The following is a 26,147-nucleotide window of genomic DNA, read 5'->3' on the forward strand; positions in this document are numbered from 1 at the left end:
CATTTACAGACAAAGTCATCGTGAAGCTGCCACTTAAAAGTGACAAACAGCAACTTTCTTTGAACCTTTAAAATGCAAAAGTAATCAGAATCCACTCCTGTATGTATGAGGAAGATTGATCAGCTTGACTGTTGCAATCTAGTTCAGTAAAGGTAATCACTCCACAAATGTGATGAAGACTGAAAACTCCCAGTTAGTTTCCTCATGTCAACATCTCCCTCTAGTGGAGAACAACAGACAAACCGACTGTCAACTGGGAAGGAAACTATTTCTCATTGTTCTGAACACCACTTTAAGATATAAGTAAGCGGCAGAGACGGTGTCAGGGTTAAAACCTTTTACTGTAGTGCTACAGTATGCAACAGGTATGAATGAAAACATCGGGCATCATCATTTTATCTGTAGTTTTTGTTCCTTATGACAAAAACATCTGGCATGTAGAATCCCCGCAACATGGCAACAGAGTAGAAAACAGGATAATAATGAAAAGAATAAACAAATTAAGGTGTAAAGAAAAGCATTCAAAGAGTCGACTTCCTTCTTGTGCTCTCCGGTAGATCAGTACTGGCAATGAGACTGAAATTCAAGGACTTAAAAACCAGGAAATAATAAAAAAACACCAAGATCACAGACCTGGCTTTGTTTAAGCATGACTGTAATGGCTTATTCACACACATACGCACACGCACACACACACACACTCCATTACACTGACACACACACATAAAATGACGAACCCACAAAACCTCTGGGAGAGCGATTGTCACCCCTGGTCTCTGTCCTCCAAGCTGATTCAGATTAGGAAAGCCAAGGTTAGCGACATAATAAATACATTCTGAAATCTCTTTTTGAAACAGACTACCAGACAAGTATATACAAACTGATTAAATGAAAAAAACAACTCCTTACTAAGTGTTTAGCCTACATCTAAAACAGTCATTTGAACATGGTGTGAACCAACATGCACACAATCCCCTTCAATTATTAGGCCAGATTTGTTTCTTATTTTTTCACCAGTTGCTCCCTCTGTCCTTTCCTGAACACGCTTCTTCATGTAACTGATTGTACACACTAGTGTCATGGTCCAGACTAAAGCAGCGCTATTCTACCATCCCTTCAGTTACAGCACTACAGGCACACAGATACAAAGACACTCTGGCTCTCTGCCCTGCCTCCTTCCCATTATCCTTCCTTCCATGTGTCACTACAAACACATGCAGTGCTCTCTGTAAACAAGTACTCTTTGTCCTTTCGGATTATAAATACTGTTTTGGTAAAATCATCATCGTTAAAAGACAAGACGGAGTTGTTATTTTAGCGTATGTCGATACAAAACACACAATTGCACTGTTTAGAAGATTTTCCTTCTTCGTTTGTATATCTAGTGTTTTTCTTCTTCTTCTTCTTTTTTGGCTTCAGCGTTAAGGCCCAGAATCTGGAGTGGAAGGGGAGAAGGAGAAGTCCAAGCGGTGATCAGCCTGCGCCCATAGGGCCTACTGTAGGTACGAACAACACACACACACAGGCACACTCACAGATACACAGTATTGCAGGGCAATATAAAAAGACACTAAGGAATGGTGAAACATCCTCTCTGTCATTTCTTTTTGCAAAATCATTCTTCATAATACATTTCATCTTTTATTTTAAAATCTTTTTAGCCGTGCTCGTCTCTCGTCCCTCCTCTCCTGTCCAAAGTGCGTGGGTGCCGGTGCTGTTTCAGTCTGGCTACACTAGGGGGTGCCGTTCCTCTCTGCAGATGACTGACAGGCGGTGGCTGTGGCTGTGTTTATTGCTATAATGTCCGTGCTCCTCCCCATCCTAGAGGAAACAAAGGGCAAAAGTTGCCCTCCCGACACTGATCTGAGGTCTGTGTCACCCTCTGCTGATTGGAGTCTGTGCTTTTCGGAGGGCTCTGTTTCCAGATCAGTGCCAGAGGGGAAACTCCTCCCAGAGGAGCTGGCTCAGGTGAAGACGTAGTTGAGGAGGAGCTGTGAGAGGAGCAGGACGCAGAGGATGAGACAGTGACGGCCGGTCAACGACACGCTGTCGTCTGTCGCCCTCTGACGAGCCAGCTGACGACTCAGAGCCACCAGGTTCCTGAAGGAGCAGGAAGGAGTCGAGGTCAGCGAGTGTTTGAAACTGAGGCTACATTCACAGTGATGACATTTTCCTTTAAAAACGCAGAGCTTCTGGTACATCTAGACCTAGTGGTTGAGAATTTTAGCATTTCTGAGCCCGTTTTAGTTCAGAAAGTAAAGAGTTCAGGGGAGAAATGGAGACTTTTGGAAGCCACTACATCCACAGGGTTGTTCAAAAAGAGTAAAAATGAGAATATTATCAAGATCATATTAACACAATGACAATAAATAAAGGGTGAAAAATAATAAAATTAGCATAAAATAGAGCTTTAAAAAACAAATACAATAGAAGACAGTAGATCATAGTATAAATAGACACTAGAAGTAATAATTTTAAAAAAAAATTCACTTTCTTGCCAAGAGTTAAAGACTCATGTGGATGGAAATCTTCTTAAATTTCTTTTTTACCTTGTTAACGTCTATCTGGTGTTGTAGATTATTAGTCGTCCAGGTCATTAGTATGAAGCAACTGGACTTCATTTTTTTTTAAAGAAGAGGTGAAATGTCTTCAAAAGAACAAATGAAGTCTAGCTGCTTTTTAGTGAAGCTCCTGGAATGTCCATCTGCTGTTTTTTATACGCTTTATGACACATCCTTAGTTAAATAAACAGTAAATCCTCCTTTAAACTGCAGCAGATCGATAATGGTCTCAAAAACACAGACTAGTTCAGACTTTCAGGGTTTCAAATGTAACAAAAACCTAGAATCAGTCCTGTCAGCTTGCAGGATGATGCTTTCCATATCAATAATCTTCAGAATCGGTTTCCAGCTTGAACATTTGTCTGAATTACTCTAATATTATAACTGCCTACATGTAGGATAGTTTCACAGCGTTTGAACAGTCATACATGAACTGGTGTGCTCGAGCTGGAGCAAATGGGGAAGGTTATATGGAGAGAAACTTCCTGAGTGCTTTGACACAACTGTTGATGCGGCCACTGACTGATTCATCACGCTGCTACCATGTGACTTTGCGCTTACGCCCTGCCTTATGTCAATTAGAAATAATGAATTTGGCAGCAGGCACTGATGACCAGGTCGCCTCTGCCAGCAGTTGTGCAGTTTAGGAAATCTTTGGGCCTCCTTCATGCTGTTCTTCCTGCAGATTTTCAACCAAACCAAACATAAACATAAATCTGTTCATTTCACCTCTGCATATCCTGCTGTGTCTTCTGTATAGATGTGATGGAAGCCTCTATCAGTGCGATGTCCTTCACCACTTGACTGCACCGTGCACACTGGTTGGAAAAGCCTGGAACAGACAAAAGCATGAGATTTACACTGCAGTTTAAGATTCTGTTTGTTCTTTTGTGTGCACGTACGCCTCACCTTCGTTGTCTGAGGACTCGTGTGTGGGTTCTGGTGTGGTGCTGCTGCTCTCCGTGTTCTGGCTGCAGCTGGACGGCTGGCTGCTGGCCTTCCGGTGCTTTCCGTTCACCTCCGCCTAGGAGGAGGCAAAGAGTTTTTCAAACTTCACTGCAGGAAAACTGATGCAATAAGAGCTGAATAAAGCTGGGGTTTGGCTCTCTGGGTAGAAGTGGAGCGAATATCAAGTAGGAAAAAAGGGGCTCGTCGCTGTCAGTGATTTTGGAGCAGCAAATTATTACACAGCAGCTCTGCGTTCATTCCTTTAAAAGCATATTAAAAGCTCATTAATAAAAGTACTGTGGTCCCTCGTCATATCACGGTTCACTTTTCACAGTCTCACTACATCGCAGTATTTTAAAAAGTATTTGGTATCGCAGATTTTTCACTGGATTGCAGGATTTTGCAGAAAATGGGTAATTTTTATATGTTATTTTAATTATTTTTGCAGTAAAATAAGCATGTTCTAGCCTAAACAATTGAAAACAATACAAAAACATAAAAAATAATAATAAAATATATTAAAAGAATATTAAATTGAAATAAAATGTGTATCTTAAAGCGCTGGGCTCTGATTGGCTCAGCGACCGTCACCTCCGTCTCCCGTGTGCAGCAGCGTTCAACGTCTTTTCCGTTTTCACTGTGCAGTGCATTCGTCTCACTGTCATCAGTACTGCACAGCTAATTCATCATCATCTTCATCATCTTCATCGGTTAAGTGGTAGATGTTCACTGGTGAGTTTTATATGTTGTTAAAATTATGTAGGTTTACGGGTGTACAAAGTTTTTAAGAGCATAAGAAGTGTTTATAAGAGTGTGTTGAGGGTTTTTATAAAACCTTACAATACATATTAAAAATAAAATAAATATGGTTTCTACTGACTTTCACCTATCGCGGGGGGAGGGGGGGACACCGCTGTAACTCCAGATTCACCTTTTGTTGGCTGGCCCAGCTGTGGCTGTAGGAGAGCCCGTTGTGTTGTCTCAGGCTTTTCTCGTGCGTCTGAATCACGCCGTCCTTCTCAAACTGAACGAGACAATGTTCCGGGTCCCACGGCCGTGCGCTGCAAAAAGGACGCAGCGTGATTCAAATCTGCACACATCACTGTTATTACAAACTAACAATGACAGTGTGTGTCAGCTCCTGTGTTTTTATTTGCGTGCTGTGTGACTGTGCTCGTACTCCATGTGCCTGTAGGTCCACTCGGAGCTGACGGAGTCGTGGTGGAAAAGTCGTGGGATCCAGGGCTTGTCTCCTCTCTCCCTGGCTTCTTTCCGCTGTGCTTCCTCCAGCACAAACTTCTCCTGGGTGGCCCGCTGTTGGTCCCGGTCCATGATGGCACTGGTCACATGCTGCCACAGTCTGTCCAGAGCAGATCAGAATCAGATTACCGTAATTAGGGAATACTGGATAATTTAGCATTACGAAAGTCAATCATAGTTTTGTAATTGTCTGCTTGTTATGTGAAGTTAGGAAATAAGAGTTGTTTCTAAACCTTTGTAAATCTACACAGGCTTATCAGGCACACGTGTAGCTAAAAACATTAATAACAACTGTACTGAATTTCCACATAAAAGTTAGAGGCTGGTTCTGTTTCTTTTGTACTTTAAGGCTTTTAATTGAAGTATTGACAGTGATCCACAGGTGACACGTGCTTTACCTTTCAGACTCAAACTCTCCCTGCTGGTCTATCTGCACCACTTGTCTCTTGAGTCGACCGCTGCGAATTTCTGCACTTGGGTTCCACAACGTCTCCTGCTGGCCCGAGTGCTTCTCGTGAATGAACACTTCACTGTCCTGATTTTAACAAAAGCAACACGTTCAGTCCATCAGCTAAATAAACCGACTATGTAGAAACTTCAACGTTCATCAGCTGTGTAGGAAAATGTAACAGCAGTAATCTTGTTGTTCATAGAAACAGTATCTGGTCAAAATTAGCCAAGACTTCCAAGAACACTTTCAAGAATACAAAATAATAATTTCATTCAGTTTCAAGTCTTTCTTGACCTTTTATTTTGCGGATGCTCCAGCCCAACATGGGAGCCCTTTCAATGCAGTCTTCTACTTGCTGTGTCTCTCTGCTGCCACTAAGCCTATAATTACCAATTCTGCCACTAATTACTAATTACTACAGGGGATTACGGACTACTTAATAGCAGTAAGTGGCAGAGAGGGATGTGGAATAATTAATTCAAACCAAAGTCTGTGGCGTCAGAAAGGACAAGGAGGAAAAAGCTCTCACCCAGTGACCATCAACGGTGGCCAGTAGCTCCTCTCCAACTAAGATCTTCCCACTGATCTGATTCACAGAGCAAGGGCCTCCAAGGAAAGGCTACAGTGAAGAGAATCGCAGTATAATGTCTTCAATTAATTGACTATATTCTCTGAATGAGTACAAATTTTAAACAGAACCTTAACTTGTTCAAAAATATACCTTCAGTTTGAACTCCAGCTCTGTGAAACATTTTGTTTTCTCACATTCAATGGTAACCTTCCCTCCCAGTTCTAGTGTCATAGTCCCATACACGATACCTACGAGAGACAAGAGTATTACAGCAGCAGATCAACAGCAAATCAGATTTTTAGAATGGAAACATTTCTGTTCAAAGTCCACCCTTCAACACTCCCGTTCACTGTGTTACTGTACAGTCATCACTGCCGTTTATTATCTGGCCAAACAGTGAGCATACTTCCTGACTGGAGTAATTTACACCAACTCAAAGCACACTTGAAGAATAAACAGAACCTTGACCTGACTTCAATTACACCTATCATCCATCAATAAGTTTGGCTGTCTTCCATGTCAGAGTTCAAGTTAAGAGCAAAGCGAGGCGCCATTTGAATTCCAGTCAGACAGTGTGAGAGTTAGAGGCCATATACGAATAATATGTCAGAATAGACGGATTTCAATATAAACACGGTAAATGAGTTTCATGTTAGCTTACTGCGCTCACTGTACTGCGGCTGTGTTTGGTAATTAAAGTGTTACAATCAGGAGCTCAACCACAAACGGCTGAAGTTAGTTGGGTAAGGCAGGAACTACACGCTAACTTCATGAGAAAGAAACAGACTATTTACTAACACTAGGATTTGCGTTTTAAGCTGCTAGACCTCAGAAAGAACCTTGTTTACTCATTAACTCACTATATGACCCTTTGAGAGGTTTAAAAGCTGAGGATCATCAAATATCCTGTCCACTGTGTAAAATACAATGCGCTTAAAATGCGTGAAGGTGTGTCATTACTTTACTTACACATAAATAACGTACAGCATTCAGTAATTGTGCAACGGTGTTTAAGGAGACTGTGAAAGTGACTGTTACAGATTAAGAAAATTGTATTGTTACAAAGAGGAACCTCAAAGCTAAAAATGACCCTTTTGCCCCTTTTAGAACATCTAAACCAGGGGTGTCAAACATGTGGCCCGCTGGCCAAAACCAGGCCGCCAGAGGGTTCATCCGGCCCGCGGGACGACTTCACAAAGTGTAAGAATTCCAGAGAAGTCATTTACTGCAAACTGTAAAACTATGAATTTAAAATAATTTCTAGACCATGACAAGTTGTTGTGATCATAAAGTAAAATACTAGATTGTTCATTGTGTCTAATTTTTGCAATATTTTGTCTCATTTTTGTTTGTTGTCTTTTTTCTCTGACTTTTGTCGTTTGTCTCATTTTTTTGTTGTTTTGTGACTTGCTTTAATCGTTGCTTTGTGTAGCATTTCTGTCGTTTGTCCATTTTTTGGTGCTTTTAACTTTTTTGTCTAACTTTTTTGTTTCTTTTTTGTTTTGTGTCGTTTGTCTCATTTTTGGTCATTTTGTTTCTTGATTTTGTTGTTTTGTGTCTCGTTTTTGTAACATGCTGTCTCGCTTTTTGTCTTTTTCTTAATCCGACTTTTGTCATTTTGATCATAAACTTAAATACTACCTCATTCAGTTCCAGATACCTGTGACTAAATGTCTTGTGTCTTTGCAGAAAAAGAAATTTCATGTTACTCATATTGTTTTGCAAATGTCAATATTTTCAGAATGTACATTTTCATACTAAAACAAAGGGGAAAAGTTGGAGTTGTGGTGATTTAAAGGTTATTATGCTGGTCTGGTCCACTGGAGATCAAACTGGGCTGGATGTGACCCCTGGACTAAAATGAGTTTGACACCCCGATCTAAACAATAAAAACTTTTACAAATTGGTTTGGTACAGATTGATGAGGCGCCATGAAAGGAGATTATAGGAATATACTGTCAGTTTTAACAAAGCAAAAAGGAGATAGATGAATTAATTAGTGGGGATGTTTATCAGTATATATCGTAGATGAATTACCTTTGCAGTGAGCGTACGGCATGGTGATGACGTACTCCTCATCCCTGCTTAAGAAAAGCAGTCTGGCTTTGCCATCCAGAATAGCTGAGAGAGAATTACCTAAAAGAGCAGACGGACGGAGAGGCACATGACTATGAAGTTTTTTTTTAAAACATTAAAAAGCTTACACAGATTGCAGGGACTCTGAAGCATGGGTGTGAATTTTCCTCAACACTCACAAACAAAAGGATCAAAATCAGGATCAAGCCTGCTTGGACACTTGTTGTGTAACTGCATGTCTTAATGTAACTGTGTTCATGTACTGATCTATGCTGATCCTTCAGACCCTGGAGTATGCTGCGTACCGTAGAACTTGGACTTGGCTAAGATGCTTCCACTGATAGAAAAACCATCTTTTCTATTGCAGACATAAAAGGCAGAGATGGGCGGATGGTGGGACACCTGGCAAGGGAGAAGGAGAAGGAGAAGGAGAGAGAGAGAGAGAGAGAGAGAGAGAGAGAGAGAGATGAGCACCAGAGTGAGAAAAAGAGGTGTCAGATACCCTCTGGCACTTATTAATTTTACACTTGCCGCATTTCACAAGCGTGCGCTCTACGTGTTTGGCAAATTGTGCAAGCTATTTCACACAAGGGATGAATCACGTCCTGTGCCTGGACACTTTAAAGCTATGAATCTTGGTTTAACCTGCTCAGCTATGTAGAAAGTGCAGCTGTTAGTCTGAGGATGGAGCCAGCAGCAGCGAAACGTCTCCCCCAGGATTGGGTTGTAAGGCTTTTTCAGACCCTGGAAAATGCAAAACATACAGAAGTGTTAGTGTCTATTTTCGCATCTTCTGACAAACGTCAAACCAGTGCAGTGTTTTTGCTTTATTTTGGCACAGTTAAGTTACTTAACACTTCAGCAATAACAGGTGCTGAGCACCAAATTACACAGCAGATGATGACTGGACCAAATGGGCCTCACCAGTGAAATTTGAAACATCAAGTGGCTGATAATAAGCATCATTATGGAGCACAGCACCAATTGTCTGGACATTTACAGCACACGTTTCAGTAAATGTCCTGTAATCACTCCACTACTGGTGTAAAGTTTTTGTTTGTAGCAGTAAAAATGAGAGGTTGTCAAGTGTTTATCAGTCCATCGACAGTGACTCTCCTGAATGTAGTCGGCTGAAAAAGTGCTGAGTAAGTCCAGATTAATCTGCAGTCATTATCTGCTGGCTCATGTTGAGAATTTCTCAGTGGCTCTGCTCCCACAGAGGAAATAAATTCCTAACAAGTGGGACGTGTATCGTGACATTTTTACTGCAGAAATAGACCCTGGACAGAGCCATTTGTCAAGCAGCCCAGAAATAAATTGTTACTGAATGTCATGTTAGAGGGTGGTAAGCCCAAAAAGACTAAGAAAACATGAACAGTCAGGAAATCTTCCAATGCAATGAAAACAGTCATTTGCAGGAGTTTGCCAAGTCAGTGTGAGTATGTGACTAAAAAACAGGACTGTTGAATGCTAGTTAACAGAGCAGGATTTTAGCTGAAACATACAGCTGAATCCTTTTGTTGTCACTGATTCTTTCACAGACCGTAAAAATTAATTCCAAGAACCACTAAATCACAGTAAGTTAAGTACTAATATGGTCCGAAAATCACTACTGTACATTCATTGAAATCTGCTTTAACAATACACTTTAAAAGGTCTGAAATATTGCCGACCTGCTTAATTAGTTTTATTTAAAATATTTATTATTTCATCCACAAACCTGTGTTGCATCTTGTACTGAGAGTTGTCATATAGAACAGCCAACGTACTAATAACAAGCTATATGGGAGTGAACATATCCTACCTTGGGCTTCTTGTAGAAACCAGACAAGTACCATCTCAAAACCTGCTTGATTCGACCATACGCACTCTCCTCCAGTGCAGCTCTGTGGTGAAGGAGCAGAAAAGTCAGACACATCACTGAAATGAGAAAAGAACATAAATACTGCATAATAATGGAAAATACTAAAAAGTTACTGACTGTGAGAGCAGATCGGCGTGGTAGTAGTAGTCAGACAGCTTGTCCAGGAAGGAACGTGGCTCCAGGATGAAGGTTGGCAGCACCACCTTGGACAGGTCCATGCCCGGCCGCAGCTGCTTCAGCAGGGTCCAGATCAGACCCTTGTTCTCCTCTGAGACAGTCTCTACCTGAGACGCCTCCCCAGCCTAAAGGAGCAAATACAGAGGCAAGGGCACATAAGTACAAGTACAACCTGGGTTAGTAGCCTTTAACTTCCCAATGACAAGAAATTGTGTTTTAAATCCAAATTGGGCAAGAAAAAGTTAACAGTGTTTTCATAAAAGACATCTTTGAATAAAGTGGTTAAATCGGATGAAGATCTGTGACACAAACAAAGCAAGGTAGAGCCCGTTGCATAAAACAACACAGTGAAGCCTCCACCTCACCTCAGCCATCTCCTCTGTGCTCTGCTCTACATAGGCTGTGGCCTGTGGCCCGGGGGACAGCTCGTCTGATTGGTCCATGTCGCTCTCCTCTGTCAGCCTTCCACCGTTCTCATTGGCTGTAGTGTCCCAGTCGTCATGAGCTTCTCGCTCCGATTTGTCTGAAAAGCCGTCATGCTCCATGTGGTGATTGCCCAGCAGCACTGTGTCATTCAATCTAACAAAAACAGAGAAGTGAATACTGAGGTTAGAACTATTTTAAATAACCCTGACAAATCAGCTATGTGTTGCTGCTGTGTGTCCACATGTCCATTAATGTCATACAAACAGGTTGTGGAAAAGATGCTATTGATTACAGATGAAAAATAACTACAGGATTTAATCAGGTGTCTCTGTAACATTTTTGTGTGCTTCTCTTTGACTTTATGCTTTGTACATTTAAACTGGTATCATATGCAGCCCTGTGACTACCAAGGATAATTTAACTGAGCGTGGAAACTTGAGCAAGTTTCTGTTTACCATGAGTCGACATTAAAGATGAATGATGTCATATGAAATTACAAAGCCCTACCAAAGCTTAGATGACTGCCTCGCCAATAAGGCCATCAACTAACAGAAAATACCTGCCATGAACTTTACAATGTCGAACCGATGCGCTCTTGTATCTTCTCTCACACAGCTATGAAGAATAGGTCTGCTGCTTCAGAGACTATCTGTGATAATAACCTCACTGTCCTGGAGGGTCTGGATGTATTCAGTAAAATACATCTGTCTGGCTGCCAGGACAGTCTGACTACACCACCTCATCCTAATCCTCCCTCTTTTCCAACCCCATAATCACCTGGCTTAAATCCTGGATTTCCTCACTCTGTGCTTCAGCATTGTGTATCTATTTAACACAATGGATAAGACATTAAAACTCAAAGATGTTCAAAGATTAGTATCTGAGGGTGATATGCAAATCACAAGGGTTAAAAAGTAACAGGACACTTGGTTCTTGAATGCTTCCTGAGCAGCTGCGTGTTGTTTCAACATGACTTAATGCAAAAAGAGCTCAGAGTGGACTTAAGGTTGAACAGTAGTGCTTTGATGGATTGTGTGGAGTTGTATGCAATTTAAAAACTGACCATAGAGTGGAGGAAAATAACAATGACAAAAAAATGTCAGTTTGATGTCAAAAATGGTTTGTTTCCCAAAACTGACAGGTGTGTGAAATCTAAAAGTAGATCCACAAAGGAAATCTCGAAAATTGCCAATTATCTGGTAAACTGGCGAGCACAAGTCTGCTGGTTTTCACAAGGTGTACATTTCCCTACTTGATGTGAACTGCAAAGGATTCAGCACAAGATACAAACACCTGAGAAGCAGACTAGGTTAAAAACAAACAAAAAGAAACTGTCAGAGCTCTGGAGTAAAGTTCTATGGAGTGATGAAACAATAATCTATCAAAATGATGGAAAGAGCTGTAAAAACCAATAATTCAACACACAAAAAAAATTTCATGACCCACGGCGGATCACCTCATCTGTTCTAGACTGACGGCTGCCAATGGAAGTAGCACGCTGGCATTAATGGATGATCTCACTGTTGGCAGCAGCAGAATGAATGTAGAGGTACACACTAACTTGCCTGGACTCAAGTCAGATCAATCAAATCTTAGCAGACAACATTTCATCATTCAGGTGGTGAGGTGGAATAGCGTTAACCAGCCCACAGACTCAACGGATCTCAACTAGCATGAGCTGCATTTGAGCTGCTGAGGACCAGATAAAGGCAGAAACCTCACAACAAGCAAGAGATGGAGGTGGCTGAAGTGAAAGCCAGATGGAATATAATCAGGAAAGATGTTAAGTGTCTGCTGATGTCTATGGCTGTCTGGAAGCAGGTTCCACAAAACATTAAATGTGATTATTTCGTTTGATTTAAAGTATATTTGTCGAGTTATTTTTGAACCACAAATTTTGGCACTATTTTAAAAGGATTACATAACTTGAAATATATACACTTGGCACTCTAAAGTAGTATCAGTTCTTTAGTTTAAAATTCAATATGCTGAAACACAAAGTCTGAAGAACAAAAAAACTGCATGCATGCACTGCTGATATAAATGTGTGAGAATGCACATCCACAAAGTTGACTAACAACTAATTGGAACTGCATCATATGTGAAATATCATTTTCATGCTGTAGAATTTTCCAGTAGAGGACAAATCAATACCAGACCACAGATCTGTCTCAACCAGAACAAACTGGAAATAAGACAAACACAGCAAGCAAAGTCACGCATCAGCCTGTAAATCGCCAAAGAAAGGAGAAGTGAGAAAGAGAGAGGGAAAGACAGATTTGAGGGCTGGTGGTGTTGGTAGCTAAAGAGGAAAAACCTACAGCCATTTTACCGGTCACACAGTGGACGTCTGTGTGCTCGGATGGTGCACTAATCCAAAACCACACTCAGGGAATGCAGAAAGATACAGAAATGAAAGCAGATCTTAATCATATGCATACTCAGCATCAGATTTTTCTCAAATCCTTCACAGTTGGGATCCTAGCAAAATCCAGCAAACAGTAGGACCGTGGACAACATTTGTAGTGTCTCATAACCACATTCAGTGATTCAGGGTTGTGATGACAGAAAACAAGAAAACAGCTTACTTACAGTGGAAGAGAGTTCAATTTTCAAAATGCCTGAGGGTTTGACGGACCTGAAACAATCACATTCCAGCACGCTCTGTGAATCACTAACCGGCCGGTAATGTCACTTATTAATCCAAACACGCCCTGGAACAGAGGCGGCTTTCCTTACCTCAAAGACACACAGCATATAGGAAAACTCTTCCTCAGGAATCAAACCCCATCAGTGGTGTTACCAGAAAAATCCCAAAACAGATGCAGCCTCTGCTTATCTCCTCTGCTCTCCTTTCCTCTAATGTGCTTTTGTAATGTGTCAATCGACTGACTAAAAGATGCAGTTTTGTCTCTTCGACCCCGGCACACCTGCTTCCTGAATGTGTGTGTGCATAAAACTGTCTGTGTGTTTGTGTGTGTGTGTGTGTGTCGGCTTGCAATGGCTGCCGTTGCTACCGTCTCTTTCTGGGTGGTGTACGGCTCACATTGTGCTCCATCTTCCTGCTCCCCTGTCAGTCATGTGATTGTACAAGCTGCTGTGATTGGCTGGGAGAGGAGCAGGGAGGAGGGACTGCTGAGGAGGATGGCCAGGGGGAATGTTTCGCCATGGAGGAGGTAAGAGGGAGGAGGAGGAGGTGTGAGGAGGGAAAGGGATGTCTAATGTGGGATGTAAACAGTGCTTAAACAGAAAAGCAAGAGGCCTGCATAAAATTACACATACATACTCACAAGAGCATCAACAAGCAGTTATAATTATCATCTATGACTTCAGAAGCAAACAGGACGCAATTTCTTACTGTATAGCTATTAATAGAAAGTACATGCACCCTGTGTGCAGGTGACAGGTTCTTGTAAAAGAAGTTCTAGTGGCTTTCTTGTTTCCCCATAACTGCAACAGATCAGTGGGTTTTCAGTGGAGCAGGCACACACACATACACAATACTGACATTAAAGATTGACCTGTAAGTCTCCACATTCACAGTTCATTACAGGCACAGCCTAAACATTAATAGCTGCTTTTTTCAAGGGCACATTTCAAGCAGTTGCCAAAGAAAAAAGTTGGGGGCAAGAACTCGTTCCAACTTAGACTCGGTTCCAAAAGTCAGATTCTAAAGGATTCAATACAAAAGTTTGTGATTCGACTTTTCATTCCTAAAAGATTTCAAACACAGTCTACTGCACACACACACCCAATATTTAAAGCTATCTGTCTGCGTCATCACACGACTGGAAAGTATGCATGTCTACCACTTCATAATGCATTTGTCTTGTAAATCATGAGTGAACAGCAACTCAACAGCAACAGCTGAGCTAATGCAATTATTGCTGAGTCGCTTGATGAGCGCAAATTGTGTAACCTTACTGTAATAATCACTTAAATTTATCAAATGCTAAAGCAAATGTAAAATAGCTGAAGTAACTTCTAAAATATTCAAGAGACCGCTGTCGCTACAGTGGCAGTTACTTTATCTAGCTCTGTGTTTCTGCTGGCAGCATTTATCCGTGGTAAGTAGTGTTTCACACAACTCTGCTGTGAAGAATGCTGCAGCAGCATGAACACAATCTCAAGATTTCTCTCATGTGACAGCACAAACAACACACAGACTTCCAGTAACCATTATGCCTTTTTAGGCACGTTACAGCTGACTAAAGAAACTTTACTACTCCTTAAAGCAACAGTTGTCTGTGACTGCAGCAGCTAAAGCCACTTCTCTCTCACTGGGAAAGATTCACTTCACATTATAAACCCATGAGTCTACATCAATTCCTTCCTTAAAGGGGATGTGCAGCTAGGCTATGAGTGTTCTAACCCCACCAAATAGTGTTTTTTATTAGAACTATAATAACTACACAGATTAGACATAACATTATGACCACATTCCTAATATTGTTTTGGTCTCCTTTATGCTGCTTAAACTCCTCTGACCCAGTGTGGCGTGGACTCAGGAGGAGGTCCTGTGGCACCGGGATGGTGGCCATGGATTCTGTGGGTGCTGTGGTTGCAGGGTGGGACCTACCTAGATCAGACTTATCCTGGCACATCCCACAGACGCTCAATACGATTTGGATCTGAGGAGTGTGGAACTCTAGTGAACAGCTTAGCTCTGTCGTGTTCCCCAAGCCACTCTTGAGCAGTTTTGTGTTGTGTTGGGGTGCACTGTCCTGCTGGAGTGGCAACTGGCATCAAGGACGGCTGTTTTGTTGAAGTTTTTGTTGTCTTGATAGACAGAGATGTGCAGCAGTGGAGGAAGGACTAAGATCCTTTACCTAAATAAAAGTACTAATACCACGCTGTAAAAGTCCTGAAGTGGAAATGTAGAAGTATCAGAAACGTGTACTGTGGTTCTTTAAGTACTCAAAGCAAAAAAAATAAAAAAGCCACTAGTTGTCAAATTAATTTAAACCCATAATTTTACTGTTGGACCTGCCGATACAAACAATACCCAGCACTACAGAAGGAGAAATATTTACTCATTCCCTTACCCAGTCAGTGTTTTTGCAAATTAAAATTACTATTTCAAAATTTACAAGATACGTTTAGAATGCTATTTATGAGGCAGTACTTGTCAGAACAGCATCAGGACCTGACAAATTTTAGAAAACTTCAAAAACCCAGCAGAAATTACTGTTTGGAAAACATTTCCCCACTTTGCAATGCATCCTGCTCTTATAACTAACCCTGCACAGTGCCCAGTAAAGCAGAATTTTTTAAAAACTACTTTCACAAGGTGTTACTTTATTTACTTGAAAAAAGGAGACCAGCAGCATTTGAAAGCTAATTACATGAGAGTCACAAACCTGGGTGACATCAGCATGTAAACACTGTTCCAGCACATTAAATTCAAGCTGCTTCTCAATACAGACCTTTTCAACAGCAGTCATTTGACATTTGTTAAAGCAGTCCAGGCACTGCTGTATTAATCACGGCTGCATGCCATTTAGGGATGTCCTGCTATTGTGCATGCTGGTACATTGTCTAAACTGTCAGTGACTTACTGGGACACTTCATGAATCATCAGTGTAATTAATTCCAACTTCAAGTTTCATACAGTAGCAAGTCAAAATGTCAGTTTTCACACATGCACAAAGAATTTCACATACAGGAAAGCCTGTGCATATCAAGAATGACACATGGCTCAACTTTACTTACAACGCAAAATAAAACTGCCACTGACTGATTTTAGCGTATACCTACAGCGTTTAGCATGCACATTTACCTAAACCTTAAGGTCAAATGCAGTGATGATTCTTTTGGGAACACTTATGTTTACTTCTGAAAAAAATCTAGATAATTCTAGACCAAAGGCAAGGCCCACAGCTGATTAAATTTGAAATAGGAAACTAGGTATGGCAAAAATTTGAAAGCTTAAATACTACTTTAATACTCAATATCAATCATATACACTACTGGTCAAAAGTTTTAGAACGCCCCCATGCTCAGACAGAGCATCCGAACACCCTAAAAATGTAAGTCTTTCCTCCAGAAAAATTGCAAATAAAGTCAAGGTGTCAGTGAGTTCTAGTTTTCTTCACCATCAAAAGGCTCGGAAATTGGAGGAAACTCTCACAGGAAGAGTATGAAAGACCCAAAGGCACAACAGAATCAGAGACAAGTTTCTGAGAATCAACAACTTGGTGATAGGAGGCTCACAGACAACAGCTTCAAGCACAGCTAATAGACAGTTTCACTGTGAGGAGAGACCTGGAGTTGCAGGTTTGACAGGTGAAGTTGCAGCAAGACAGCCATTGCTAAGACGTCAGAAAAAAAAATTAATAATAAAAAAAAAAAGTTGCCTGGGCCATGAAACACCACCAATGGACACTGAAGACTGAAGAAAGTATTATGGACTGAATCTGATGAATCAAATTGAACTCCTTGGTTCGTCATGACAGGATTTTGTACGCCGTCGAGTCTGAGAAAGGATGTTTCCTCAGTGGGGACTCAACTGTCAAACATGGAGAGAAGTGTGATGGTCTGGGGCGTTTTGCTCAATCCAGGGTCAATGACTTGTATAGAATGAGGGAATCCTGAATCAAACGGCTACCACAGTATTCTGCAGCTCCATGCAGAACCCTCTGGTATGTTTCCCTAGTTGGTCAGGGTTTATCCTCCAGCAAGATATAAAGTCCAAGCTATGCCAAAACTACCTTAGGAAAAAGAACCAGATGGTAAGCTTGAAAACATGGAGTTGTCCAGCATAGTGGTGTCCAGACTTAACCCCATGGAGCTGGTCTGGGATTAACTGGACAGAAGATTGGAAGCAAAGCAGAACCGCACATTATGAGAACTTCTGCAACAGAGATGGAAGAATATTGATTTCCATTGTAAAAGAATGCCACGAGTGTGTTCAGCTGTTGTATCTGACTGCTTTAATGAGTCAAAAGTTATACATTTTGATTTCTAAATAGATTTTTTTTTTAACTTCATTGTTTGTTTGTTCTATGGTTCATTTCAAAGTACAATGAAACATGAACATGCCATATTTCCCAATAAAAAAAAAAAAAAAAAGGAAAATTGGGGGTATTCTTAAACTTTTGACCAGTAGTGTAAAATATATACATGGTGTTCTGAAATGATGTGCAACTTCAGAGTGATACCAGAAACCTGATGTGCATTGATGTACAAATGAAGAACGTATTTTTTAAAATGAAGCTAAACAGTATGAGCACGTATCTTGTGACTGTGATTAAAATAAGCACAACACCAGAGATTTTGCCAATGGCCAAAAAAAGAAGAAATTAAAATGTAGTTGTGGATAAAAGTTGTAAAAGAGTAGGAAATGTGTTTAATATGTCCATTTGCATAAAACTTTAATTTTTCTCACATCATGGAAACTCATTTAACATTTTACACTTTTCAAATCTTATATCAAAATGGCAGCATAAATTCACAGTGATGTGAAACTGACATTTTTCTGGCACTAGATATGTGAAGTCACGTGACAAATGGTTTAAAATTGTATCAAGCACGGTGCACACTATATAGAAAAAAACAGAAAAATGTGTGCTTTGTTTGATGGCTGATATGCTTTCATTTTGGCAAACATATCTCCAAGGAATCCATGTTTCTTCTTGCTATTCTAGCTGACCACCAGTAACCTGAAGACATATTTTAGACCTACCATCTGGAAATTTCTGACTTATGTTTGGGTGAATGCCCAACAGTCCTTGTGTGTTGGACTACAGACACACAGATCATCCATAACTACAAAGTGATAAAGGTCAGACGGAGATAAAGAGGTTTTGTGTGTATGCTCCTGTTAAGGCAACATCCACACAAATACCTTCTCATTTGAAATGAAGACTTCTGCTATGTTTAACAGAAGTACATACTACAACAGTTTAAAATTAAACTCAGACTTTGGAACACTGCTGACTCTGTTTAAGTAAAGACTTCGGGTAGCTGTTCAGTTGGACACGCATAAATGGAAAGTTTGGAGCGATGACTCAGACACTCATGCTCTCTTCTGAATGGGCTTACTGTCACTATGTTCTGTTCTCTGATTCGCACACTCCTATCACGTGACTGTTTCCGGAAGAAAACAAATACAGAAGCCTTGACAACTAGTACTTAATTCACTGTAAGATAACAAGTCAGACCACTGGCGGTGCTTACTATGCCATCTCTGCTTCGCAGCTGTTGCGCAGTTAAGAAAATCTCCAACCTTAGCTTTGCCACCACTGTTGTTTCTGTAGTATTTTCTGAAAAGAAACTAACTCTTTGCCTCATATTTTCACCAGCAATCTGCTTGCCTAGTGTACAAGAATGGTCATGTGATATGTGCGCTAAATGGTGCTGAAACACCCATTTGGACAGAGATCATTTTTGTTTTTGATAGAGCTTGAGCGTTACTTACTGTAGTAGCTCTGTGTCTGTGAGTGCGGTAGACTGCAGAAGGTGGAGGATATGGGAGGACTCTGAAGACGTGCTGATATCTCCTTCTTTCCCAGCTTTGGCTGTCAGCTTGTACAGACTGGAGCAACTGAGAGCCAGCTCCAGGGCATCCATCCAGCACCGGCCTGGAGTACAGCAGATTTTAAATAAAGGACGGAGCGCCTTCCATAAACTCTGATTGTAAACACAATTCTTCAAACATGTCAGAATGTACATCTTCAGTGGAAACAATAGCACACAAGCCTCACCATCAGACTCAGAGGCAGCTCTGAAGATAAGGTAGTTGCTGGGTAGAGGCTGCGTGATGGAGCCAACATTCTCTCCTTTGGGACCCTGGACATATGGATCACACTGTGACTCACATCATGTTGTGCATTTATGTTGCACCAACAAAACAATGACTTCTCAAGGGCCATAAGTGTAATGTTGCAATGAGCATGATAATTATCACTTACAGATAAAAACCAGGAGTGGAAAAGGAAAAAAGGGAGCTGGTACTAAGCAAACTGAAATCTAATCGCAAATAATCAGATTTTTTTGTATTTTTTTTTGTTGTACAGGCTGACATTTCTATTCAGTGTTGGTAAACCAAAGAGTGAAGTCTTTACAACACAAAGTTCCATTCAAAAAATGTTTTTACAGTTCAATGCTGGTTGGACTACTTCATGTATTGTGATTTTTAAATTGCATATTCGTGCTTTGCTAACAACCAAAGTGTTGCTATAAATACGATCACTAGGCGTCACTCAAGTCAGATGTATTTCTAATCCAATGCAAATGGAGTTATCACTGGTTTGAACCAAAACCCTTCATGTTTGTTTCAAATAAACATAAATCTAACTGAATTGATCCTAACATAAATATAGAAATACAAAACTATGCTTGTGAGTAAATCCTTGTCTTATTATAACCGCTATCTTATCACTACGTTTATGATAATGTTAGAAAGCTAGAAACACCTCTGTCTAACCTTAACAGCCCATATTGATTTGTCCAGTGGGTGGTAGAGTTTGAAACAGAATCCATCCTTCTTAGAGGGTCTCTCGATCAGCTTGCATGCGCTGAGCAGAATGGTGCCCACCCAGTGATCTGTTTTTGGGGTCTTATAGATCAAAAGAACTCCTGGCTTCAGTGCACACCACAGCTTGGTCCAACTCTTTAACGAGCCACGGATCTACAGAAGGACAAGGGATAAGAAGGGAAGCAAGTCTAGATTAAAGCACATAGGAAAGACAATACATATGATGACGCTAATTCAAAACTGCTGCTTACGAAACATTAATAAAACACAGGATTTAAATGTAATATAAAGTGAGCAGTTGATAGTGGATGCTGTCAGTGTAACAGCAAAGGTATAATAATGCTGGATGTCAACGTAATAGCTCGGTGTAATAGACAGCATTCTCACACCTCAGCCAGTTGGACATAATGACACGCTGGGGTCCTTGAGTGCACTGAACAGTTCTTAGTTGCCCTCTTCTTCTCTTGCCGTAATTCTGCTTTTGGACCTGCAAACAGGAAAAATCCAGACAAATGAGTCATCCTCTTACTTCACAAAAGGACTGATCTGAGAGTGCAAACACTAGGTGGAAGCAGAGTCAAACAGATCCTAGCATTCAACTGAAATGCTTAACATGAGGGCACACATTTAAATATAATAAGACGTTCAAAAGGTTTCCAGATGGCTCGAGTGCTCTTAAGCCACTGAGCTAAGACTAACAACCAAAGGCATGATGAGCTTTTACTTAACGACGAACAAATGGCATAATAATGGTCAACTATTCCCACAGCCACCAGAAGGAAGGAGGCAATTATACCTTGAGAGACTCCTTCCGGGCCAGTTTCTCTGTGGGAGAGGGCAGTCCTTCTCAACACCATTAAACATCCTGGACTCAGACTGGAGGTGGGAGTAAGGAGAGAAGGAAAAATGACACTTCAACTACAGGCAAGAAGTACTACAAGATCTGCAAGGATTTTAGTTTATAAAAGAACGACTGAAAATATTGGCTTGTAAAAGTCTCTGAGTCTAAAATAAAAAATGAAAAATAGTTCTTATGATTAATTAATGATTGTATTGCCAAAAGCTAAATATCTTATTTTTTAAATTGTGACCAGCAGAATATTTCATTGCTTCTACAAGGATGAGCAGCCTTTTCAATCACAAAGGAAACTTAGCAGTCAGTTAGATCTGGTGTCGAGACCATAAACCCAATAGCTTCCTTCGTTAGATAGCAAAGGGCACAAAATATCTGATGGTCTCACTGATGACTAAAGAGAGACTAGAATCGCATTGATAAGTTATCCTGTGATTTCCTGGTGATGTGTGATCGCATAACTACTTGTTCTGTGTGCACTAAACCAGAATGAATCAAACATCATTTGGTAACCCACACAAGCATTTAAACATACCGTATCCATTTGTGTAAAAAGAAAGCCACTCTAAAAGTGTTCCACACAACTATAACCTAGTACAACGAACACATGCAAGGGCAGGCTGTTCCAGTCTCCAATTGTCCCATAAGGGCTTTCATGACGGGAGCAAGCGCAAAAGGCCACAGTTGCAGCTGCGCATGTGAATTATTCCACATATAAATAGGCAATATTGCGAGACTGAGCGAGGCAAAGCAACACGAGGAGAGGAGACAAGACAAGATGAGGTTACCCGGTTGCCAGTGGAAACATTTATGACCATTCCAATTAGTATTACTAAAATGGAGACAGACTATACAACATAACAGCACCAGGACAAATTGGTCTGGGTTGCCATATAAGTGGTTGCGGTCATAAAGACACAGTTCCCACCATGGCCCTGACATATACAATCCAACTTTTATATGACTGTAGGCTCAGTAGCACAAGCAAAGCCTTAGCAGTTTCGCAAAGGAAGTAATACATCTGGTTTCCATTTCACACAATCATTTGTTAAAATGCTATGAAATTACTTGACCTCTTCCTAAAAGGAAAATATCAAGAACTGTAAGATTTGCCTATTTAAATTATTGTAGATTATTCAGGCTGGTAATACCGTAAGCATCAGAAGAAAAGAAATGATCACAGAATGCAAAAGGCAACAATGGTTGGCTCAGCTACTGAGTCATTACTAGAGAACTGTTGAGAACTGCCCAACCAGGAACTGTGTTCTTACCTTGCTGCCTGGTGATTGGGCAGGACTAAGTTCATTACTCAGCATGGAGAGACCGTTCCTGTCTGTCTCACTGCCTGGTGGGAACCCACAACACACAATCACATACAAATGAACTCAGAGATTAAACCTGCTGACAGACAAAGCACGGCAGCCGCCAAAGCAGCCAAAAAGCAGCAGCTGAAGTTGGTTGATTTGTATGGAATAATTACATTACAACACAGTGCACCATATTTTCCCTGACACAAGTCCATTAGAACACACCACTAAAATAACACTGTTTGGTATCTATATTTACTTTCCATTTGTCAGCTTTGAACTCTTGACCTTTTACCTGGACTGAGGTTGTAGAGGTCGTTGTCTCCTCCATAAGACAGGTTCCGGGTGAGGGTGCGGGGGTCAATTTGGGTGGGGAGGTGGCACTGGGGCACAGAGAAAACCTCCGATGGAACAAATTCTCCTCCTTCATCCTGACAACCGGCTCGTCCTCTGTAGAGGGAACGCACAAAAGACAGGAAGGAGGACAAGAAGATGTAGACAGCACAGAGAGGAAACAGAAAAATGAATTTAGATGAGAACAAAATGTTACTTTCAAGTGTGCCTGCATGCATTTGCTCATCTAACATCAGAAATCACAAAGAGTTCAAGTGATTCATTCAGTCTTTGTAGCTCCTCGTCTTTTGAATCTGGTCTTTCTTGCCGTCTCTCCCTGTGTCAGTAACTCTGTGCTCTCCAACTCCATACTCACTCCTTCTCTCTGCATACATCTATTTGTGTGAACCCCCACCCTTTCTCTCCTCTTCTACATTAACAAAGACGTACTGTATGAGGACATGTCAGCCTGTCCACATAATGGTACTGTGCGTGGCAGTGACAAGCAGTTCAGACTGCACATTGTCAGAATATATGACAGACAGAGGCTTCAACAAGTTCAGTTAGTCTGTCCACAGACATCCACTGTCCAAAACAACCCCAATCACCACCATCAACACTCTTTCATCATCTGAACTGCTTTATCCAAAGTAAAAAGCTGCTTCTTCAGTCATTTCCTTGATATCCGCAGGGTCTCCTCTACTAATGAGATGCACATTTCAGGACACAAAAGAGGACAAATGCAACCACTGCAGATGTGAACAGGATCGAGCTGTGGCTCTGCGGCTTCATGTTGTTATTGTGCTGTTGTTAATTTACAGCGCTGAGTGGATGAGTCATATTTTTAGGCCACCATGCCCACATAAATAAGACAAAGCAAGCACTCAGACAAGAAACCATATGGGTATACACACACATACTGTGTGTGAGGCTGTTTTCCCCTCTATTGGGCTCAGCAACTATTGACAAGTCGCAAACTATTCATAGCATGTTATTAACAACTGCTGAGGGTCACTGCTGTTTCCAGACAGATCATTATGTCCGTTCAAACGGGTGGGAAGCAAATCGGAGCTGGCGGTAAAACGGTGAAGTTAATGGAGCGTAACTGTTACCACCTGGGTCTGTCTGGTCGGCCACAATGTGCTTCCGCTCAGATCAATATAATCCCATTCATTTTTTCTCAGTGCACAAACACATACAGTAGACAAGACCCTCTGACTCCCAGCCTACAGCGCAGTCTCGCCTACAAGTCCTCAATTACCACATCCAAGAACAGTGTGTTACATAAAAATTCATTCATAGAACATCTTCACAGGCTGATTCATCTTTTGACTCTCCCACATCATTCCACTGTGATTAAACTGAGGTGAGTGCAGTATGTCAAAGTGTACATACTGGCCCTGTGATAGAGTTTACTAAAACTTGTGGATTTACCATGACTAAATCTGAAAACTGGAAATCCGATGTACTGTTGCAGGAATCGCAATGTGTGCCCTCCCTCTACAAGTACATTCATGCAAATATTGAAAATACAAAACCACTTTCACATCAATGTACTCGTCACACCACTCCCAGCTTCCCTCAGTTGTCTCCTCTGCCTCTGTGACTCATTCTCTCAACCTTCTGACTCTATTCTCATTTGGTATCTAGCAATGTATGTAGTTCGCTTTTTCCTCCTGCCCTTTGCCTCTTTGTCATTTCAAGAAGGGAACAAGATATGACAGAGGAAAGGTACATTTTAAAAGGAGCCTTATTTGTCCTTGTGAGGCAGGTCTATAAATAGCATTCTATTGCTGCAGTGCACGCGTGCATGTACAGTACAGTGCAGAACCCTGAGTGGGGTGGAAACTGCATGGAAAAGAGCTTGAAGGTTTCGCATTACACAACAGTACACACAATGAGCTGCCAAGCTGGTCAGGGACAGACAAACACACAGAATTGATACCACTCACAGTACAGACCCTAAGTCAGGTCAAGATGTGGACACACAGACTGGCAGGACAAGCCAATCACAGACGCTTCTCACAGCTGCATGCTAGGATTAGTTGGGGAAAAAGGCTGAGAGTATGAGCACATAGCACAGACTGGGCTGAGCATGGGTGTGGCATCCTTGCATGCTTAATGTGTTTGTATTTTGTGTGGATGTCTCGGTAGCCAGTAGTGTTTGTGTGTGTGTCTGTTGAATGATGTAAGGGGAAAAAAAAATGAGTGCGTGGATGTGCATACGTGACAGTGTGTGTGTGTGTGTGTGTGTCTGCCTTGCTGCTGCAGACTGAAGACAGGATTAAAATGCACATGATGCAGCACCAAAGGAGAGATAAAATGCTTCTTTACAACTAGGCAATCCCAGGATGCGTGGTGTAGCAGTGCACATTACTAACAGACATACTTGCATGAGCACACAGATCAAGCACTTGAGAAACTGTTTTACTACATCAGAGGTGGAGGATGGGGGGGATCATTGATGTGTGACAGTAAAACAAAGCATCACATTCAATATCCGTATATGCAGGTGAGCCATCCCAGTAATACTGCACCAAACCAAACAACTGATCACGGTTCCTTCAGTCTGTGGGAGGTTCCACTAGCAGGCAGGATATGAACTCTTTGAACCGCTAAGACGTGCAGTCTGACCAAAGAGAAAATCAAAAGTCCTTATAGCTGCTCCGGGTGGCCACACACTGGAAACTGGAGTAGAAAAAAAAACAAAAAAACAGCTGTCGCAAAGAGGGTGGGGAGATGTGATACTCTAAAAGCGGGGATAGCGGCACACATTTTCAGAAAATCTCTCTAGGGAGCTTCACTCTCTTCCCCACACAGCTGGCTAATCACGACATGAACGGTGTGTGAACGTGGGCTTGTCAATTTTGCAAAGTTACAGGTAATAAATAACACATACCCCCTATTTGACATGGGAAAGGTGTGGGAAACAGGGGCTACACTGTGATGCTTAATTTACAATGGATGTGGAATGCAGTGTTCTAATTACTGTAGATCAACAGATGATGGTGACAGTAGAATTTCAATTAGAACTCTGCAACATTTCATCAGCAAATGTCTATTTTGCAACATTCCATTTCATGACACTGACTGTAATCCTAAGACAAATTTAAAACACCAGAGCATATTTAAAACCAAATGAAAATAAAATCAGGTGTTTTTGTGACCAAATATAAAATCTAAATATTTGACTGATACACTCTCTGAGGTTAGGAAGTGATGTATTGTCCTTTACAGATGATGAATATGATGATAATGAGAGGCTCAATGACAAAGCAGGAAATGTGAGAGGAACCTATCCAATGAGAATCCAAGGAGAAACAGCATTTTGCTTGCACTGAACAGTCATTCTACCCTCTGACTGACCTTCCACTAAGACTCAAACATAGTACGTAACTTTGTTGAAACTCGCCTCTCACCACTCACTGCACACAGTGCGTAAAGTTTGCAAGGCTAGGCCAACAATAACTTCATCCACCACAACCACGCTACACAGGTGCTAGGCTAATATTTACCCTTTGATACGAACATCTTGTGGAAATGATAGCACCAAGGTAGCAACACCAGTCCAGGCAATGCACACATTCCAGTGTCATACATTAACCTTAAACTCCGAGAAGAAGGACAGACAAAAACAAAAAAGCGTCTGACCCACCGTTACCTTGTCGAGGTGAAAGCACTTGACTTGCTGTCACATGGGACCTGTTTGTTTTTAGTAATCATTACACCAACTGCAAGGGAGAAGGGAGATACAGGGTGGAAAAGAACAGTTGGCATGTTCTAACCTGTATGTTGTTCATATGCTTGACTGATCTTACTAGAATAAATCACAGCCTCTTTAA

At 41.2% G+C, this 26,147-nt stretch overlaps 1 protein-coding gene across 1 annotated transcript in view; it reads right to left on the reverse strand.

Moving 5' to 3' along the window:
* Window positions 1-322: 322 nt before the first annotated feature.
* The window catches only part of osbpl5 (oxysterol binding protein-like 5), a 50,718-nt gene continuing 24,893 nt past the window's right edge, over window positions 323-26,147 (reverse strand). Inside the window, 23 exon segments of the mRNA XM_051951748.1 lie at window positions 323-2,100; window positions 3,291-3,393; window positions 3,471-3,585; window positions 4,441-4,570; window positions 4,690-4,869; window positions 5,168-5,304; window positions 5,750-5,839; window positions 5,942-6,039; window positions 7,829-7,927; window positions 8,173-8,269; window positions 8,513-8,611; window positions 9,672-9,753; window positions 9,849-10,033; window positions 10,274-10,487; window positions 18,754-18,916; window positions 19,040-19,124; window positions 19,762-19,967; window positions 20,203-20,299; window positions 20,609-20,652; window positions 20,655-20,688; window positions 21,937-22,010; window positions 22,268-22,336; window positions 22,339-22,422. Coding sequence (XP_051807708.1) covers window positions 1,965-2,100; window positions 3,291-3,393; window positions 3,471-3,585; window positions 4,441-4,570; window positions 4,690-4,869; window positions 5,168-5,304; window positions 5,750-5,839; window positions 5,942-6,039; window positions 7,829-7,927; window positions 8,173-8,269; window positions 8,513-8,611; window positions 9,672-9,753; window positions 9,849-10,033; window positions 10,274-10,487; window positions 18,754-18,916; window positions 19,040-19,124; window positions 19,762-19,967; window positions 20,203-20,299; window positions 20,609-20,652; window positions 20,655-20,688; window positions 21,937-22,010; window positions 22,268-22,336; window positions 22,339-22,402 — 2,601 coding nt within the window. The 5' untranslated portion in view covers window positions 22,403-22,422 and the 3' untranslated portion in view covers window positions 323-1,964.

The sequence above is a fragment of the Acanthochromis polyacanthus genome, chromosome 8 (genome assembly GCF_021347895.1).
Source record: "Acanthochromis polyacanthus isolate Apoly-LR-REF ecotype Palm Island chromosome 8, KAUST_Apoly_ChrSc, whole genome shotgun sequence".
Taxonomy (NCBI): Eukaryota; Metazoa; Chordata; class Actinopteri; family Pomacentridae; genus Acanthochromis; species Acanthochromis polyacanthus.